The sequence below is a fragment of the Anas platyrhynchos genome, chromosome 1 (genome assembly GCF_047663525.1).
Source record: "Anas platyrhynchos isolate ZD024472 breed Pekin duck chromosome 1, IASCAAS_PekinDuck_T2T, whole genome shotgun sequence".
Lineage (NCBI taxonomy): Eukaryota > Metazoa > Chordata > Aves > Anseriformes > Anatidae > Anas > Anas platyrhynchos.
This window is the reverse complement of record NC_092587.1, coordinates 129,156,719-129,176,526: the sequence shown is the minus strand read 5'-3', so window position 1 is coordinate 129,176,526 and position 19,808 is coordinate 129,156,719. Positions and strand designations below refer to the sequence as shown.

Sequence of the window (19,808 nt, the reverse complement as noted above, 5' to 3'; positions counted from 1 at the left end):
GATTCCGATTCAGGGAAAGTTTAGGATTTTCCTGCAGGAACCACCTGAGCTGACGCGGGGGCACGCGGCTCCCCCTCAGGGCGGTGCACAGGACGCAGTGAGCGGGCTGCAGGCAGCGATAACCACGCGGGCAGCCGAGGCAAGGCAGCATTTCACGCTCCCCCACCGCCCCCCCAGCGCCCAGTCCCCCTCCACACCCTCAGGGACCCTCCGGGACCCCACCGGGGCCGCTCTGCCCGCTGCCCACCCTCAGCCCTGGGGGCGCGGTGCCGCGACATGGCGGCCCCCTCACCCCCCCACCCCCCAAAAGGCGCTCACCCCTCTTCGCCCCCTCCCCACCCGAAGGGCCGCCAGGCGCATGCGCGGCGGCGGGCGCGGAGCTGTCCGAGTGCTGAATCCCCAGCGCCTCATTCCGGCACAGGCGCCGGGGTGCCCCGCAGCCCCCCGCCCTCCTCCTCCTCCTCCTCCTCCTCCTCCTTCATCCACCCACCCACCCCTCCGTCCCTCCATCCCTCCTTCCACCCGTCCCACCCTCCCTGCCGGCAGAGGGGAGAAGCAGACCGAGCCACTAGCCCCGCCACCGTTCCTAAATACTACTTTCCAAAGCAAAAAGGGGGAATAAAACACACCGGCAACAGACCGCTCGCAGCGCTGCTCCCCTGTGCGTGATGCTCTGTGGGTAGTGGGGTTTCCTCTTTCCTCTCCTTTTCCTTTTTTTTTTTTTCTTCCTCTCTCTTTTTTTTTTTTTTTTTTTTTTTTTTTTTTTTTCCCTTTCTCCCTCACCCACTAAAATCAAGGCGAGGGAGCGACCAGGTCTGATGCTTTGTCTCCTTTGTGTTGGCTGCTGGAGATGAGCCTAGGCTTGACCTGACCATGATTCCAAGGACTGGCACTTCTTTTTTACCCCCAGTTTGTAGAGATCCAGACCTTCTCTTCCCGACTGCCAAGAAAAATAAACTATTGCTGAATTGGGGAATCTAGGCAGCACCAGCATACTTTTTCCCTGCATCTCTCTGGAATCGTTTCTGGGATATTTTCCAAAATCACCACTGAAAGCAGGAGGAATGAACCGGCAGCTAGTGAAAATTTTGACAACCTTGTTTGCATTTTTCTTAGAGACAAACCACTTCAGGTAGGTGATATGGTTCTATGTGATGATATTTTTCAGAGGTTATGGAAATCATAACTATAAAGAAACTACGTCACATTAACCTAGTTTGTTTTGCTGTATTGAGAGTATTTCATGTTCATTCTATATAGGCTATCCCTTTTACACTCAGAGACTCGTTGCTTGGTAACAAACACCAAAAAATCAAGTTTGGGTGATCTATTTTCCATTTCTCTGATTGAAAAATGTACATTGTTATTGATTATCAGTATAGCAAAAAACAGTTCCTTCAGTTTTTCTTCTGAATTTAATCTCTGCTCCCACCAGAGGTTATGTAGGAAGTTGCTTCGGTTCCCTCCTCTTCAAGCTCTGGAAATGACTGAATCAGTTTTGTCAGGGACATGGTTATTTGAAATTAGAGAGCCAGCCCTCTGATTTTGGGAAAACCCTGGGTTAGACCAGTGCTATGCTCACTTAAAGTATCAGTACATATGACTGTTGCTTTTTTTTTTTTTTTTTTTTTTTTTTTTTTAATGTTTTATAAGCTTTTGCTTTAGGTATTGACTTTTTGCGGTACAAGGCAAACAGGTCAGTTTTATTAGCCAAAACACCATTTCAGCTGAGATTTATTATTATAATATACACAGCTGTGTATCTATATGTACATGTATAAAGTGTATTTATATGCATAATGATGTATATATACAGTGACAGAATGAAATAATGATTATATTCATGAGTTCGTATACACGAGATCACAACACAACTTATAACTAGTGGATTCAGAATGAAAACAGAAGTAATTTGTGTAGGATCATCCCAGATAAGTGCACTAGATTAATCTTCCAGTTTTTATTATCTTAACTGAATATTTCTGTGATTTAAGATGGAAATATTATATATTTTGTATTAAAAAATTAAAGTTGTTGTAACTGTACCATGTCACTGACAAAAGCAAAAAGAAGCAACTGCCCGCTGTATATGGAACCTGAAAAAAGCAGGGAGTCACACCTCAAGAATTTACTATCATTGCTTTTTAACAGTTTTGATTTTTTTATAAAGAGGTAAAAGATTTAATATTTGCTTTTAATTTCAGATGTTCACTCATATATCTATTTTATTTATACTTACATGTAAATGCACAAAAAAAATGAGTGGTTCCCTTTGGGTAGATATTTATATAGTGAATGGTTCAGAAGACAGAGATAGAATTACTTTTTGTATAGCTGAAAGACTGTATTGAAACATAGATACTATTGAAACATAGATACTATGACATTTAGGAATCAAGATAATGCTATTTATGATAAAATCTGTGCCCCTGCACACCAAATATTACTATTTTATTATAGTTTCTTTTCCCCTTTGAATGACCTGGGGAAACTCATGAATTCTCTTGTTTTGAAATACCCGAGGTGCTTGCAATATGTAATATGTTATGTGCAGAAAGTTTCACATGCATGATATGGTACCAGAAGTTTGCTCTTAAAACCTGAAAACAGAAATGTGTTCTAAGAGCTTGCATATAAATACCAACTGGTGATATTGATCATTTTTATAATTTGATGTTCCTTGGTAAACAAAACAAAACAAAAGTAAAGTAAACTAAAGAAAAACCCTGCTAATATCAGATGTGACTGACTGAAACCTTTTTGCCCTTTTGGGGAAGAATCCAGACATTCATTAGCATGATTTCAGCCTTCTTTGGGTGACATTTGTAAAGAACATTTAAAAAATAATAATAAATCTATACCCTTTCCAGTAAAAGCAAACAAACGAACAAACAAACATATTTTTCAATGTTGCTTGGTGAGTGTTGCCAGCTATTGTTTGGAATTTTAAGACCACCTTAAATCAGTGTTAACATATATGCATTTTAACTGCATACATACAATTAAAACAATGATATGAAATAGATATCAAAGTCCCTGTGTGACTGTTCTATACATTAAGACAAATAGTAAAATCTATCTTCTAAACTCTTAAAGCTCTAATAAATTTCCTAAAGCTGAGGGTTTTTTTTTGTTTGGTTGGTTGTTGGTTTTTTTTTGTGTGTGAAGAGCAAGTTGTGTCCATGCATACTACCTGAAGCTCATTTTTATTTCTAGACTAAAGTTTTCTGATGAAAAATAGACTATATTGCTCTATAAAAATATTAATCGTTACATTCACTGGATTGATACAATTTTATTTAGTGCTAGAATTTCTTCATGACTTGAATGAAACACTAGCTAAATAGTAGCTAATGGTGGCTAATAATTTATTTAGGACGACTTTCTGTAAAGAACATGATTCAAGATCTGGAAAATCCCCCTCACAGACCCTGTCTCCTTCAGATTTTTTGGACAAGTTGATGGGAAGGACATCGGGGTATGATGCTAGAATCAGACCAAATTTTAAAGGTAAGTTTTTTAAGACTGCTGATAAGTTAATTGTTTACCTTTTTGTCAAAATGTAGTTTTAAGGGTGTTACGTCTGGGTTTTTATTCTCTTTTCAATAACTTCAGCTTTCTAGTGTGATATTGTCATGGAGATCAGTCATTCCAATGGAATACTGGAGGAGCAATGTGGGTGATAAGGGTACAGAGCTTGAAAACCCTCTTTTCAAATTTACCTGTACATGACAATAATACTTAGGTGCTGGAGGTTGTTTTTGAGGATCTTACTTATTCCACATAGTAAATAAGGTTCCAGGTCCCCCTCTAAAAACAATTGAGATGCCTGAAAATTTTAAGCCATGAAGAACCTATCTTCAATATTTCCATGATGAATTGTGGTCTTCTTTATAGCAGGCTTCTTTTTCTTCTTTCTGAAAAAAATGGTCTATGCTTGTGTTCAACTTGAAGAAAGTAAAATCTTCTTCCCCAGAATAGGGAGGTAGAATTCAGGGTATGCACACAACATTTATCTGGGTAACAATTTTAAGAATCAGTTTTTCAGGATCCATACAAACTTGCAAAAACATACGCTGTTTGGGGAATTTCCATGACTTCCCCCTCTTCCCCCTTTTCTTCCAAAATTTTGACTGAGTTGAGGAGAATCACAACCACTATTCCAGAAGGCTGTGGACTGGAGGCCTCATTTGCAATCATTGCTATCAGAGCACGTTTTCCTTGCTGTAGACCTTTAAATCCTGGTGGAAATGAACAAAGAATGTCTTTTGGCTTCAAATGAAGAGAGTCTGGAGACAAGTTTTCATTGTAAATATTTAACATTTTTGGAGAGCTCTTTAATACCACCCAAACAGGCTCTTCTAAGCCAATTCTAAGCTTGGAATGTAGTTCTACTTTGAAAATTAATAAAACAATTATTTCCTCTACAAATCTGGTGCCAAAGTACATTTGCACTCGTATCTATTGGCTTTGTTGACCAAAATGCACGTTTTTCTATACTGATCTTTGTTAGCGGTGCTGTGAACACTGATAACAAGTGAAATAATCATTTCTTAGCCAGCGAATGAACCGTTAGGAAAAAAGAAGCTCACATGTCAATGAGGAAAGTGTTTAATTAAATTTAGATCAAAGACCATTTTCTCTCTCTTTCACATGTGCCAAGTACAAGACTTGTAATGAAATGTCTTTTTTGACTGCTTACCAGTGAGGAGGACTCTAGTTTGACTTTCAGATCCAAAGGTTTTAAATTAATAAAACTTTAGTCAGACAAGTTTTAATTTCAGAATAGTTTTCAAAATGTTTATTGAGACCCTGAACTGGGCTCCACATTGGCTTGTAGTAATATTACATTGGCTTTTTACATTCATGTAATGTGTTTGCATGAATATTAGAGACATTTCATAATGCAGATAAAGGCAGAAAATTGAGATTGTTAAGAACTTCTTCCTACCCTTTTTGTGGGATGCACAGTAAAAGAAGACTTCTGCTTCATCTCTCGTAGCTCAGGTAAAATCAGTGAGACTGGCAGTCATATGCATAGGACAATAAAAATATAGCTCTTTATTTCTCCCAACACATATCTAAAAGCATTTTGTGAAAAAGGCAGGAGAAGACAGATCCACAGCTTTGTTCCCTTGATGCTCAAGTGGGTAGAGCAGGTATGGTGTGCACAATGTAAGGTACATGCTGATCTGTTTGACAAATGCTTTTCTCCTCCAAGTCCCATAGTTCATGTTCTCAAGGTGAAGCTGCTGCCTGATGACACCTACGAGTGTTTAATATCAAAGAGTCTGGCATTTCATACATGTATACTTTCATGATGTCACTTTCTAGTGCGGTGTGGTACTTTGCAGCAGTTTGAACTGACAAACAGATCTGCATTTTTTCATAACTTCACATCTCTGAGCTCTCAGTGGTGAGGGGTATAAAAGGTTTTCTTGTGAACTAGAGAGCTAAGTCACCTGGGTTTGAACTTCACAGCACAAGTGAAAACCTTTTCAGCTGGTAACTATTTTTATTAGTCATTACGATGCATACCTATGTTACAGTTGCCCAGGTCTTTTTTTTTTTTTTAAATAATAAAAAATACTTAATGTTCTATATAATATTTTTTCCTTATAAAGAATAAGAGCACAGCTGCAAAGAGGTCATAATAAATTTATCTTGCTTATAGTTAAGTATTATAAAGATTTATTTATTTATTTATTTTGTACAAAATCTTTATTGTGACCTTAATACAAATTATTTCTGTTTCTAACATTTATTAGCCTGTGTGAGATTTTGTATTTTTTATCTTTTCTTTGGTGATATGCTCTGTTGTACAATACTGATATTTTAAGTAACATAACTCTATTGATGTATGAGATATTAAAAGATTACCCAAGCTATAACTTTTTTTTTTTTTTTTTTTTTTTTTTTTGTATTTTAAGGCAAGAAGTTTTAAGCATAAAAGATATCTGTGGGAAGAATAGCTTAAACTAGGGGTAAAATATCTGACTCTGCATATAGTCTGGGGTTAATATCCATTTCCCGTGACTCGCAAGAGACATTCTGCATGAAGATAATGTGTTCACTACTCATGCATTTGTCTGACTTTTTCTGCTTTAGACCAGTTATATATCTTTCTCCTAGTCCACCAGGCATTTTAAAATGTCAGAAAAGTCTGATATTCTTGGAAAGGCAACTGAGTAGAACCCATTTATCTTATACCACTGATTATAGAATAATTAAATGTATTTTTATGACTAGTCTGAATTACTGGAAAACAGAAAAAAAACAGAACCTATTTGATTATTCTGTGAAATAAAGTCTACACATTCTAAAAAGAGAGGAAAATGTTGCTTACTGGAACAAGGTGTTTTATCCAGATAAAGCATTTCATCACTAGTTACTGCTTTTGCCTAACTGCCTCTTGTGACTTAGAACATTCAGGAAGATACTGGGAGAGCAACAGATGAATATATAAACGTTTAGACATCAAGAACACATATCACTGCTTAGTTCTTTCTATTTTTATTTTTATATCTTTTTCTTCCCAGCAGTGCTGCATAGTGAAAGATCCTTTCTTTTCCTATCTTTCTCTCTTATACAACCATTGGAGAACACAAAGAATGATTTCTGGTTCTTGTTGACACAGCCCGTGGTCAGATACAGAGCAACCAGGGACTTAGAGAAACTGTCGCCCCAATGATCACCCAGAGCTGGTGCTCTCAGAGATGAAGTGCCAGAATGATGCTCTCAAAATTGCCTTTCTTTAATCAGTTTGTCAGATACTTAATGCATGCTTTTCCATCTCACACTTATCTGTTATTGAATTTGAATAGCCTAATAATTTCTGTAAGGATACAGAAGGGAATACTTTTAAATGTAAATATGAAGACTACAAGCTAATACTAACAGAAGTTCCTGAGAGTCCTTCTGTTGACAGAAAACATACACTTGGAGTCCTATGACTTGATTCGCTTTCTTTTTCAATTATAACATCAATTAAGTGTGGCTTACATAAAATAATAAAAAGTGAACCTGCAGGATGTTCTTTTTGTGTGATTAATATCAATGATATATACTTTTAATGATAAAAAGCCACAACAACAAAAATCAGAGTGAAGTCTTGTACTTTCTCCATTGTTCACTTTGTTTTCCTCAACAAAACCTGAAGTAGTGCAGGGCACTTGTGTTATAGCACTAGCCAAGAATGTAGTTTTGTGCTGGTAGAAAGTAGAGATGGTAAAGTGATATCATAGATTCATATATATTCACCTCAAGCTTCCTCAAGAATACTATATGCAATACCATGGTACACAGGATCAATCTACCGCTTAATCACAACATGAGATGCAAAGATGATGGAAAATCAGCTTGAATTTAAGATTTCTTGGCAAGTATTGACTTCCAGAAGATAATAAATTATGTGTTTTAATACCTTCATCTTCTAAAATCACTTAAAATCTAAAATAAGCTAGAACTGATCAGATAGAGAAAACCTGTAGTCATTATTAAGTCCTTTATGTCTAATACTTTAAGAATTAAATGGCTGTCATGCACTGGAGAGAGATGGGGAATTTGTCCCCAAGATCTCCAGAAAATCTTAATAATGAAGATGAGAGTAATTTTATTTTATATTGAGTTTAATTTTATGTTTTCAGTGCGTTCTTTCCCATTAAGTCCTCCTCCTGCTTTTTTTTTTTTTTTTTTTTTTTTTCTGAAGAATATTCTGATTTTTATGGAGTTAGATGGAGATGTGTAGCAAGTGTGCCCATCAACATTATCCTCATCACTGGATGGTGCAATGCAGTGTGAACCGACTTGCTGAAAAGCTGCTGCTTTTGAACTCAGAAGTCTTATTGGAAGGATGCTGTTTGGGCATGTAGTGACTATAGCTGTAAAAGATTAGTCTGTGATTACAGTGGTGTAATGCTATTCTCGTGCCGAGTCAGTGGGTTTACATCTGAATAATAAACTCATGGACTAAGTCATTTACTGAAAATTAGCCTGACAACTGTTACAGAAAATGGCTTATGCACTTTAATACTATAACTCCTTGGCACCAAGGGTTAGTTTTTCCCATGCATTCAAGCCTGTTGCTTGTTTGGCCCCTAAGTTGACCAACAATAAAATATTTAAAAAAGCATGAATAGAAACCACTGAATGACATTTAAGGGTGAAATGAATGACATCAGGAGTAATACATAAAAGCAGCTTCTATGTACATGCTAAGATGAGGCACTGTCTGATGGTATTTACCTTAATCTAAACATATGCTTCACAATAAATACCTTTTGGAAAAATAACCTATAAATATATTAATAGGCTGAAACATATACATGACATAGACACAGAGCTGGCATGGTTTGTTCTCCAGTAGTTAACAACCTTCCCAATGCCAGACTTTAGTTGGTAACAACCACTGCCCATAGCATCAGATGCAGTGAGTATTCTACATTGGGCTACTTTCTATAGAGTTGAGGCTCAAAAGGCCACATCCAGTAGAAGCTCAAATCAGAATCAGGCATGACATCAGAGAGGAAGGAAGTGCACCCTACTGATGCACATGGTAGGACATATGCAGAAGTTTTATTATAGGCAGAGGGAAGACACATGGCCAGTTTTTGGAAGCAGCCAGGCTGCTACACTCCTTAAACACAGGTTTCTTGAGATGTGTGCATATCTGTTATTAGGGAGGTATGCTTATGATTTACTTTTATCTTTGAAACAGGCCTCTCACTGTAAAGGTGTAAAGGTAGATGCTATGTGAGATACTATATGAGGATATCCTATCCACAGAATATTGGTGTGTTGTGTTTTTGTTTGTTTGTTTTTGTTTTGTTTTGTTTGTTTTTGGGGGGTTGTTTTGGTTTTGTTTTTAGTTGGTTGATTGGTTGATTATTTCTGTTTGTTTGTTTTATTTCTTCAACTGTAGAAATGCAGCTAAGAAACTGATGTTCTGTCACTGCTCTAGATATACATGTTTTCATGCAGAAACCTTTCCACTGCAATTATGTGAGAAACCTTTCAATTGTGTTTCTTTTATAAATCCTTGGAAAGAGGGCTATGGAAGTTGTCCTTCTCCCCATCTCTTTTAGTTTCATGTTCTTGCCCAGAACATCAGCAGGCTATGGGAATTTTATAGCTAGTTAGGTTATGTCAAGCCTACTAGACAAGTGGGGCCAGACAGCAAGCTCAGGTAGACTCCCTGACTACCTACACAGCTTATGTGTTTGCTCATTCCCTGAATCTCTTTCTGAGCTTCCTCCAAATAGCTTCCTTCCCTCCATAACAAGTCAGAAAGGCTGTGAGGTTGCAGCAGTGTAAACACAATGTTGCTTGACCTCCAGGCTAGGGATCTGTTCCTGGTCTCTTACATTTGAAAGGTATCCATGGTCATTCATGTTGTGTTGGTGTGTTGCTTTTTTTCAGTACCAGTGATTTAATTAAGAGGTATCAATGGATTTGGCAGTAGTCATGGAATATTGGTCTGCTGCTGCATAAACTGCCAAGGGGATTTATGATAAACAAATGTTAAAGCAGATCCAAAGCCTTTTGATATCAAAACAGGAGACACTATTGTTCTCACCATGTTCTAATTTAATTGTGTTATTTTCATTATTTCCAGTGTCGGGCTTAGATTTAAATATCTTATGTAGTTGAAGCCAATGCCTTGGGGTCAGTAATTAAGTGTCTTGTTATGTTTCGTCTGTCTTAAATAACATTCAGTTTATATATAGAATATATAAAACATATACACTTGATTTACTATAAATATAACATTTGTAAACTGCAAAATCTATTCCACACAGTGATACGGTAACTAGGAATATGTACACATAAAGCAGAAATATGCAGATTTATTAGGCAAATTCATTATTTTAATCTTCCCCACCCTCCAATATGAATATAAATCTCTGATTAAGTCATCAGAAAATGTGTTTGATACTTCAGCTTCCAAATATGCATTTCACAGTCTTTCACAGAAATGAGTGATTTTAATGGTCTGCAGAGAAGAGCCCTCTAAATGATGCAGACAAGGTGGTACCGGGTCTGACCCAGCTTTCAAATGAAGAGCATGCAATGTCTGGCATAAATAGTTATCTGCCGATCTCATTTAGACAAAATCCATGGTTAAAATGAAAGCATAGAGAAACATAAAAGTTACAATTCTAGAAAGCATGAGAGATCACCAAGTACTCAGTTAGTCCAGGGAGAAAATGTGAGGGGAACATGGCTTTTTAACCTTGTAGCTGGTTGTCTAAGAGTCTTGACCATTTTGATACAGTGCACAGACGTGACTGTTGTAACCATCTCATGCTGTGGTCTGTTGAAGTACCTGTTACAGAAAAAGTTGTAAGGACAGGAATTGGAAACCAACACTTCTCTCACTCTTCCCAATAATTACTCTGACAGCTAAGATACAAATTTTTATGAATCCAGTTTCTCTCTTTCTCCAAATATTTTATCCTAAGTGCTTTGCTGCACAATAAGGTGAGTTCAGAACACCATCTGCACCTATTAGCTATTTTAAAAAGTGACCATAGCTGCACTAATCCTATCCATTATCAATATGAGGTGACAGTGAGAGATTTCCCTCCCCAGTCCCAAGAAACCCATAGACTTGTAGCTTAGGAGGTGCAAGTTTTCATCCCTTCAATCTGAGGTATGCACAGAAGATCCTAGAAATAACTCCTTCTGCATGGTATTTCCCAATGTCTTGTTATTAGCTGCATAGCTGACTGTGTTTTAAAAGGAAGGACTGAAATTTGTGTTTGCTCTTTCAAAGCTTTTATATGTTGCAGAGTAATGATTTGAACTGTGGATACTGAATGAAATACCTAAACCTTACTGAGGAAATACCACCAATGCAGCAGAATTGCATCTGCTTCTACCTGTTTCAGGACTAAGATTTTGTTGGTTACAGCTAACAGTGGCCTGTCCAGGGAAGAACAGTAGTGTTATGATGCTCTCCTCTGAAAGCTAATATCCCTACATTTGTGTTTCTATCTCTCCAAAGCTCAGGAATGCATGGAAGAAACTGGGTGAATCCAAGACTAGATGAGTTGTGGGCACTTTCCCTTGAAGAATAGTGACAGATATTCAACTGATAAAGTTATTCTGTCCCAAGAACCTGTCTATGTTATCTCCTTTGTTTTTGTACTTAAGGAAATACAGCAGAGAAGAGGCCAAATGCTTTCCTTAAACCAACATAATTAGGACCTAAGATTAAACCTAAGATTAAAATTTGCCAGATCAACATTTGTTATGTTAGGCTGTCTCTAATGACTACATTCCTGATGTGTGTTGTCTTCATGTCTCATCTTAGGTTATAAAACTGTTTTATCAGGACTGCTGCCTCTTCTTGTGCTGTTTGGTTTGTTTAATGAAGAATAAGTCCTAAATAATAAATAAAATAATAACAACATTTTGGCAGGAGTGCTGCTATAACCTCTCACACTGAAATGTAAAGCAATATCTCACTCTGTTGAAAAGATGCATGCAAATTACATGAATTAGACCAAACCAACAAAGGATGTGAAAACTGCTTTCTGTCAGGATGTGAATATAGCCTGTTGCCTATGCATAAATTCATGCACAAACCAAAATGCACATGTGGCCACTCCACATAAGAACTTCAGACTGCAACAATTGTCCTTTGCAGACTGTGATGTCCTATCAGATGGAGAAGTCTGCGGTATTAAAAACCTTTGGCCAGTCTGGTTATAGGAGCCATCCTAAAAATAATAATCTGGGAGAATTTTGCAGCCATTTGGCTCCATAATACTGAGAATGACTTTACAGTTCTTTGTCTCCTTATCCCTGAAAATACTATTTTATTTTATTTTATTTTATTTTATTTTATTTTATTTTATTTTATTTTATTTTATTTTATTTTATTTTATTTTATTTTATTTTATTTTATTTTATTTATTTTATTTTATTTTATTTTATTTTATTTTATTTTATTTTATTTTATTTTATTTTACTTTATTTTATTTTACTTTATTTTACTTTACTTTATTTTATTTTACTTTATTTTTTATTTTTTTCACACTTCTGAAGTGGGCTTTGCATGGGGTAAAGCCTGAACAATCTGTTAAAAACAGTTTTTAAGTTCACACACACACACACATATTTAATTTATTTATTTTTTCCTGTGTAAGAAAAACTTTGTAGACTCATCAAAATTGGAAACAGGGACAGACTCCATATAGGCCAATACAATAAACTCCTCAGTGTGAATATGGTCTCATGTGGACAACTTTATAATAGACTCCTACTTAACATGGATATTGGTTGTAGAAACTGTAAAAAGATTGTACTTTGACCCTACAATGAACTTTATGTTAGCAGAGCTTTGAGCCTCTTAAACCATGTGATGGTCCTCTCAGTGATGCAGTGAGCATCCTGCATAGTAGAGCTTATCATTTCCTTACTCCAGATGATTTGGCATTGATAAAAAAAAAGTAAGCCAGCCAGTTTAAATGATGCTTGTTTTCTAGGCAGGCGAAGACTTCTCATTTCCACTTCTATTCTTCCAGCCATTTTATATACAGAGTTCCTCGATGACTGAAAAATTGCTGGTTAAAGACATCCAAGAAGTGCCTTCATAGAATTATAGAAGAGATTGGGTTGGAAGGGACCTTAAAGACCACTTAGTTCTAACACCCTTGCCATAGGCAGTGACATTACCCACTAGATCAAGTTGGCCAAGGCCCCACCCAATCTGGCCTTGAACACCTCCAGAGATGAGGCAGCCACAACTTCTCTTGGCAACCTGTTCCTGTGCCTCACCACCCTCTGTGTGAAGAATTTCTTCATAAAGTCTAATCTAAACCTATCCTCTTTTAGTTTAAGAGCATTCGCCCTTGTCCTGTCATTATCTACCCAAGTGAAGAGTCCCTCTCTGTCTTTTTTATGACACAACTTTAGGTATTGAAAGGACACAGTGGGGTTTCCCTAGAGTCTTCCCTTCTCCAGGCGGAACAGCCCCAGCTCCCTCAGCCTTTCCTCATAGGAGAGGTGCTCAACACTGATCATTTTGTGGCCCTCCTCTGGACTCCTAACATGTCTACATCTTTCTTGTGCTGAGAGCCCCAAACCTGCATGTAGTACTCCAGGTAGGGCCTCACAAGGGCAGAGTAGAGGGGGCTTAAAGGAAGTCTTGCAGATCCTTTTTTTGCTATTCAGCATGTGGGAGACAACATAACAGGTTCTCAGAGAGATACAGGATTTGTAAAGAGAGGGTACAGGAGACTGAGCTAAAGGTACAACAGAACAGCTGATGGGTCAGGAGGGAGGAATTAATTTCAGAGTAATATTCTGTATAGATTGTATGGAAATGAGTGGAACTATAAGGAGGTCAAAAACGGGAGTTCCCAACAGCTGAAATGTTTAAAAACAGAAAGAAAAATGTTAGTTCTAGGTGTGGTGAATATATGTGGTTTTGTCTGTGACCAGTTGCAGATTGCCATCTATATCAGTTCCTGACCTTTTCTGTTGTCATTTGTCCCTATGCCTGAGCCATCCCATTTGTCTAAATCCCGTTGTTCATCTGTGTCCCATACATCATTTGGTGCGTAATTCCCTAGCGACAATAAATCAATGTCTGGTCAGTAATGTTAGTCAACCAAACTGCTCTTTTTCTTGAACTCCTGCATATGCCTTCTGACAGTAAAGCAAGGAGCATTAGGGAGATGTTAAAATAAAAGCTGGCAGAATTATGAAATAAGGTAAATGTCCAAGGCTCAGAAGAATAAAAAGGGAGTTAAAATATATTCTGAGACCTCTCTGAATACAGACAGTGATATTGACTAAGTTCTATATTTGAGACCATACCTATTGACACATATAACTAAGCTTCCATCAATTTCTGTGGTACAAGATCAGAATCACAGAGAAGGAACAAAGGAAGAAATATTTAGAGAAAAAGGAATAAAACATCATTTATTATTATTAATAAATGTTTTGAGGCGAGTAGCAGAACATAAAGCAGTTAATTCTAACTGAAAATAAAAGCCTAGACTGGGTTAACAGAATTTCTGTATTATTATTATTACTTTTTTTTCTTTTTTTTTTTTTTTTTCATTAAGCAGAACTTTCCTCCTGCCTTCTTCTCTCAGTGCATATTTTTTATCTTGTGTTTCCGTGTGGTCTCTTGGATGAGTTGGCTACAGTGAATTTGTAAAATATTATTAAAAATAAGATTACCCAAGAGTAGTTTGACTGACCGTATGCAGGAATGCAGATTTCATGACTAGAGATGTAATACCATATTTTATTTAACCACATTAAGGTGTGTCCCAGGCCTCTGAACACATTAGGCAGTTCACATGCTGATCAGCAGCAAAGGGCTCTGTCTTCATTAATGTAGAGCAAGCAAGCAGTTTCTCAGAACCAGGTGCAAGGAGCATCTCTGCTACATGCTCCCAGTGAGGCTGAGTGGCTCTGCTTTCCATTTGCTCATGTCAGTGAAAATTACTTGGTGATAAAAAACAAAACAAACAAAAAAACAAGTAGGTGCCTGGATGTTTTCATCCCATAAGAAAAGCTAACAATTCAATTTCACCAGAAAGTACCCATTTCTCCCTTGCACTGGAGGAACAAAGACTTCAGATGTAAATGCCTTGTAGTAAGGTGCTGGTCACTCTTCAGAATGAAAAGACATGAGAAAAGAGAGGAGAGTTCAGAGAAAAAATATATATATATATAAAAAAATGGACATATGAAGAATTAAAGCATTTATTTGAATATTTTCAAAGTTGACATACGTACTAAAGTACCTTTGAAGTGCAGGTTTCTAGTTCCATTAGGAAATTTTTGGATCAAAGATTTCTTATTCACTTTTTTTTTTTTTTTTTTTTTTTTTTTTTTTTTTTTTCTTTCTTTAAATTTGTTTCCACAGACTCATTTGCACATGCAAGATTTTAGCTTTGGGCCTGGCTGCACTCAGTCACAAGTGTGACAGGCTTGTGTAGAAATATCTCAGTTAGCTTTCAAGTAATTTGCTCAGAGGTGCTTTGTGCCACATAGAGATGATACAGAGCTCAGCAGGAGCTATAATGCCTGAGGTTACTGGCCTCCAGTGAATTCCAACCTGCCATGACTGCACTGGTAGCAGCCCTCAAACTGCCTATGTGAAAGTCAGCTCCAATGCCTTTATGTGATCCATTGTGTCTGTTATTGCTACATACTCTTTGTAGACTAGCTCAGGTTAGCTGGGTATATCAGGAGCATGTCAACTGTTTAAAGGGCTTTTCACTTCTGAGCTCCTGGTTTGGGGAGTGAAATGAAATAGTGCCTGAAAATTGTTCTTGTGTGGTGTCTGTTAGATAACCTGCATGGAAATATCCCACTGCACCCCAAAGCTGACAGTAATACATGTTTCTGTTATCAGCCTTAGCAGAAAGAGGCAGGGAAGAATGAACACGTCATATGGACTATCCTGTAATGCCAAATGCAGAGCTGAAGAGGTTTTGTAGCATGAGACTCACCTTCCTGTTCCAGCACTGGGTCTGAGGACAGAGGCGTTCCTTCAGTGTAAGGCATGCCAATCCAACAATTTTCACAGGCACTTTAAGGCACAAAAAGTGCATCTTAGCAGGGATTTTCCTCCTGTGATGTTCTGATGGGATTTTAGCAGCATGACTTCTGTTACATTCAGCAATAGTCCCACAGCTGAAAACTCACATACCACTTCAAAAATTGATTGCTTACTGTTTGACCTCAGACTATGTCAATGCATATATGGATGGCTTTAGCTCTACTTACCTCAGAGACCTTTTATTTCTTTGACTCATTCTGTAATCACCTGAATCTGACAATCACTGGAGTATTTGTCTTGTAAGTCTCCAGTGGTATTTTACTGAAGAAAAGCTTTCAATTTTGGAATGTGACGTGCCCTTTTTATATCTAGGTAATGTTGTAAGGCTGCATTTTTGCTCAAATGTTTTCTGAAGTTAAACAAATGAAGGAAGCAGCTTAAATTTTGATGTAGAAGAAGAGTTGTCTTGATGCCATTTTGTATATTTATATGTGTGTGTGTGCACCTACATGTGTACTTCTGGAAATAGGCAGCGACACGAAAACTAGGGAAAAAATGTACTTAAGGCATTCCTTTAACTGTAATGCTTTCGTGCTGGTTCTGTTTAGTGTTACCTACTTTGGGCAGAGCATTCTGTATGTCCTTCACTCTACATATACCATTGCAGTAAGTGGCATTGCTCAAATATATTCTTTAACTACTTGGTAGTATTTGGGCTCAATAATATCCATGGGCATGAGATTCCTAGAGGCTTTAGGCACCTAAATTTGTCTGCAGATTTGGCTCTGAATCTCTCAGTGTCTTTGTAGCTCTTGGCCTTATCCTGTTGTTCATAAATGTACATGTATATTGACTTCACAGAATACAATTCTGTATTCAGATGCAAGAGTAAGCACACAAAACTGTTGCTACATTCCCACCAGGAGACATGGCATTCTCAGCAAGCTAAGTTATTATATATGACAGATGAACTTTCAGAGTATGTTGGTTTTAGCTTGATGAAGCAGAACAATAATTTTGTTTTTATTTTATTTTATTATTTTTTCCCACAGTAAATTGCATCAGGGCAAAGTACCATACAATTGCTGTATTGCAGAGGTTCCTGAGAGGTTCCTCATGAGGTTCCTTTTTTATTTTATTCATTTGTTTAATAGATACAATTGCCATCAATGAATAATAAAATTGATGTAAGCATAATAATTTCTGTGCAATGTTGGATTGTGGTGAACACATCTAAAGAAAAAGGACTAATTTGTTTTCTTGGCATGATTATACTTAGGGAGTTAGGTTGATGTGCCCCACAGAAATCCTATAGAAAAATAATGTCCTTAGTGAAAAAGCATCACTTCCCAACAATAAACATCACCTCAATTTTCAAGCCTTAGGGTGATTATGTTGTCCTGGTGTTATTAGTTTTGCTTCTTATGACTGATATATTTCCTTTGCTGTTAAGACACAAATGAGATGATGGAGGGAAGGTGGGGGAAAATGTTGGTTTTGCCTAAAGGCAAAAGAAAAGGGAAAGGGAGAAGGAGGCTCACCTATGTACTTGAAATAAAGACCACTTGTGGTGTGGTTCCTGCTTTCTTAACAGAAACCTAAGTAAACTTCTTAAATCATGAGCTTTTTCTCACCAGGGGTTGGACTACATGTTTAGGCAGAACATTGAAAACAAGTGTACAAACTGATCTGCTTCTGGAGTAGTTTCAAGACCCCTGTGCCTCAGGGGAATTTTTCCAATGCATCAAAGCCCCCTTTCTTTCCTTGGTCATGTATCCATGGTCCCTGGCCACAGGACAGGCTGAGACACATTTGATAACACTTTTCCAGTCCTTACCTTGCCTGCTTCACTCTGCAGAGGGAGGAAGCTTGAAGGATAAATAACTTGCTCCTGCCTGATGACCATGGCAAGCTGTGGTGTCCCAGCAGTAGTTCGGTGTTGCTGCCTGACGTACAAGGATGTGCCTGCAGGGCCATGAAGAGATGTGTTGTGAAGCTCTTGAAGTGGTAATTCAGATACATGTAGTACTGCAGCTGCAGAAGCAGAGCCCTCCATGGGAGTTGGCTGTTTTTGGTCTCATGAGGACTGTGCTGGATGTTGGAGGCGGTTCGGTTTGGTGGAGGAGAAATGGTTGCTAAAACCCCGCCTGTTTCCGGAACTGGCAACTTAAAAAACTACATTCAGAATTCTTGCTACTCTACCCTACTGTTATGGTATCTGTATTAGCAGTGCTCAGGTCAGCATGTACGTCCTCAATCACATTTCACTCTCCTCCCTCATTTAAGCTTGGATGTGAAATCCCCACGCCACTGATGAGGGGACACCCGGTCCCTAGTGCGATCACTGTCCCCTCACTTTGCCTTATGGTCCTGGTTCTGGATCCCTGCTTTATCCTTACATTCAGAAGGGATTGATTTTAATCTTTTCAAACAGTCCTCATCCTTATCCTGCTCTCTATGGTATGAGGAGTAAGGCAGTTCAGTTCAGCTTTCTCACTGATATACAGAATTAAATAGATTATCCAGGATAATGGCAAAGCACTTGTTCCATTGGCACATGTGCCAAAATCAGAAGGTTGACCAAAAAATACTGTTTAAACAAAAAGGTGGAAGATTTGGACTTAAGATTCTTAATAGATTGCTGAAATTTTCACTTTAATTCCATGAGAGAATTCTGGTTCATCGTCTCTAATTTTGCTTCCACACCTCTCTGCTTTGCCCAGAGTTCTCTGTATGTGTACCCGTATGTCTCTGTGTATGTGAACTATATTTTAGTTTACCTTACAAAACTGACAATTGTGCAGGCATTGTTTTAAATCTTTTATATAGGTTAGATTAGACTAGAATAGAATAGTTCTGTTGTAAGGGACCACCAAAGACCACCAGTCCAGCTGCCTGAGTGATCAATGCTGACCAGCACATTACCAAAGGCATTGTCCAAACGTGCCTTGAGCACTGACAGGCACGGGGCAGCACCCAGCTCCCCAGGAAGCCTGTTGCAGTGTGTGGGCACCCTCACATGGCAAAGAAACCTTTCCTAATGCCCAGCCTGAACTCCTCAGCGCAGCTCTGTGCCGTGCCCGTGCCCGGCCATCGGGCTCCAGGAGCGGAGGCCGGCGTCTCCCCCTGCGTTTCCCCTCCTCAGGAGGCTGTGGAGAGCAGTGAGGTTGCCTCTGGGCCTCCTCTCCTCCAGGCTGGGCAGCCCAAGTGTCCTCAGCCTCCCCTCACAGCACATGCCTTCCAGCCCTGCCGCCAGCTGTAGTATCCTCCTCTGGATGCTTTCAAGGACCTCAGCAGCCTTTCTGTGTTGTGGAGTCCAGAACTTTTTGTATTGCAGAGCACACAATATTCAAGCTGAGGCTGGGCCAACACTAAATGTAGTGAGAAAATCACCTCTTTTGACTGGCTGTCTGTGCTGTGTTTAATGCATTTGCCAAATGCAGTATGATTATAATTTTCCTAACATAGACATTTTAGCAATGAGGTTGAAATTAATTTGAAGAGCAAAAGGCTGCCAGGTGCAGCCTAGAAACAATGTACCAAATACACAGAGTCGAAGTGGACGTGATAATACAGATATGGTTAGTTGTGGTTAGAATGATGTCCAGTGAAAGAGTACAAGTAAGTCTTTCATGAACCTGCCAAATGAAGAAAGCTTTGGGGTCATGTGTTAACCAAATTTGAGAATATTAATCAAAAGGTGCAGTTAGCAGTTGGACTGGTCTCAGCTTACAGCTTTCAGCACTCACCAGTCAACAGTGGTACTCCTTCAAACTGTGAGATAGATTTGCCTACTCTGGCAGATGACAAGGAAAGGATTCACTCTCCAACCAGATGGTGGCAAGGTCACAGTAGTGCACCTTTGGTACAGGAGGTGTGAAGCTATATATCAAAGCAAATATAGGTGGATATTCAATGTACTCAGGGTTTCTTGCAGATGAGTATTGAGGACTTTCTGTGAGCATTAAGTGCCCTGAAGTCACAGGAGGGGTACGGCATATTACAATGTCAGGTCTTATTAAGAAGACAGTCTATTGGAGAGTCACATCAGCTGGCAAGAGCAACACACCGTACAGGGAAGCAGGGGAAGGGAGTTGCAGGGAACAATAATGATATCTTGTTTGCTTGTCAGAATACCAGACACCTTCTTTCTGGTGTATTTGTACATTCGCTACCTGGGGGTTATTTTTTGGCCTGAGTACTTTCATGAAACAGGCATTTTTCTCATGACTTAAAAATGACTTTGACAATCTCAAATGTACCTGAAAGGCACCTG

At 38.4% G+C, this 19,808-nt stretch overlaps 1 protein-coding gene across 5 annotated transcripts in view; it reads left to right on the top strand.

Moving 5' to 3' along the window:
- Nucleotides 1-501: 501 nt before the first annotated feature.
- Nucleotides 502-19,808, top strand: part of GLRA2 (glycine receptor alpha 2) — a 129,204-nt gene continuing 109,897 nt past the window's right edge. For 2 of the 5 annotated variants that reach the window (XM_072029206.1, XM_021269301.4), the window contains exons 1-2: nucleotides 502-1,132; nucleotides 3,377-3,510. In XM_072029206.1, the coding sequence (XP_071885307.1) occupies nucleotides 3,481-3,510 (30 nt within the window). In that variant the 5' untranslated portion in view covers nucleotides 502-1,132; nucleotides 3,377-3,480. The remainder of the gene's footprint in view (nucleotides 1,133-3,376; nucleotides 3,511-19,808) is intronic. The other 3 variants (XM_021269300.4, XM_005015173.6, XM_005015174.6) reach the window with 3 other exon arrangements.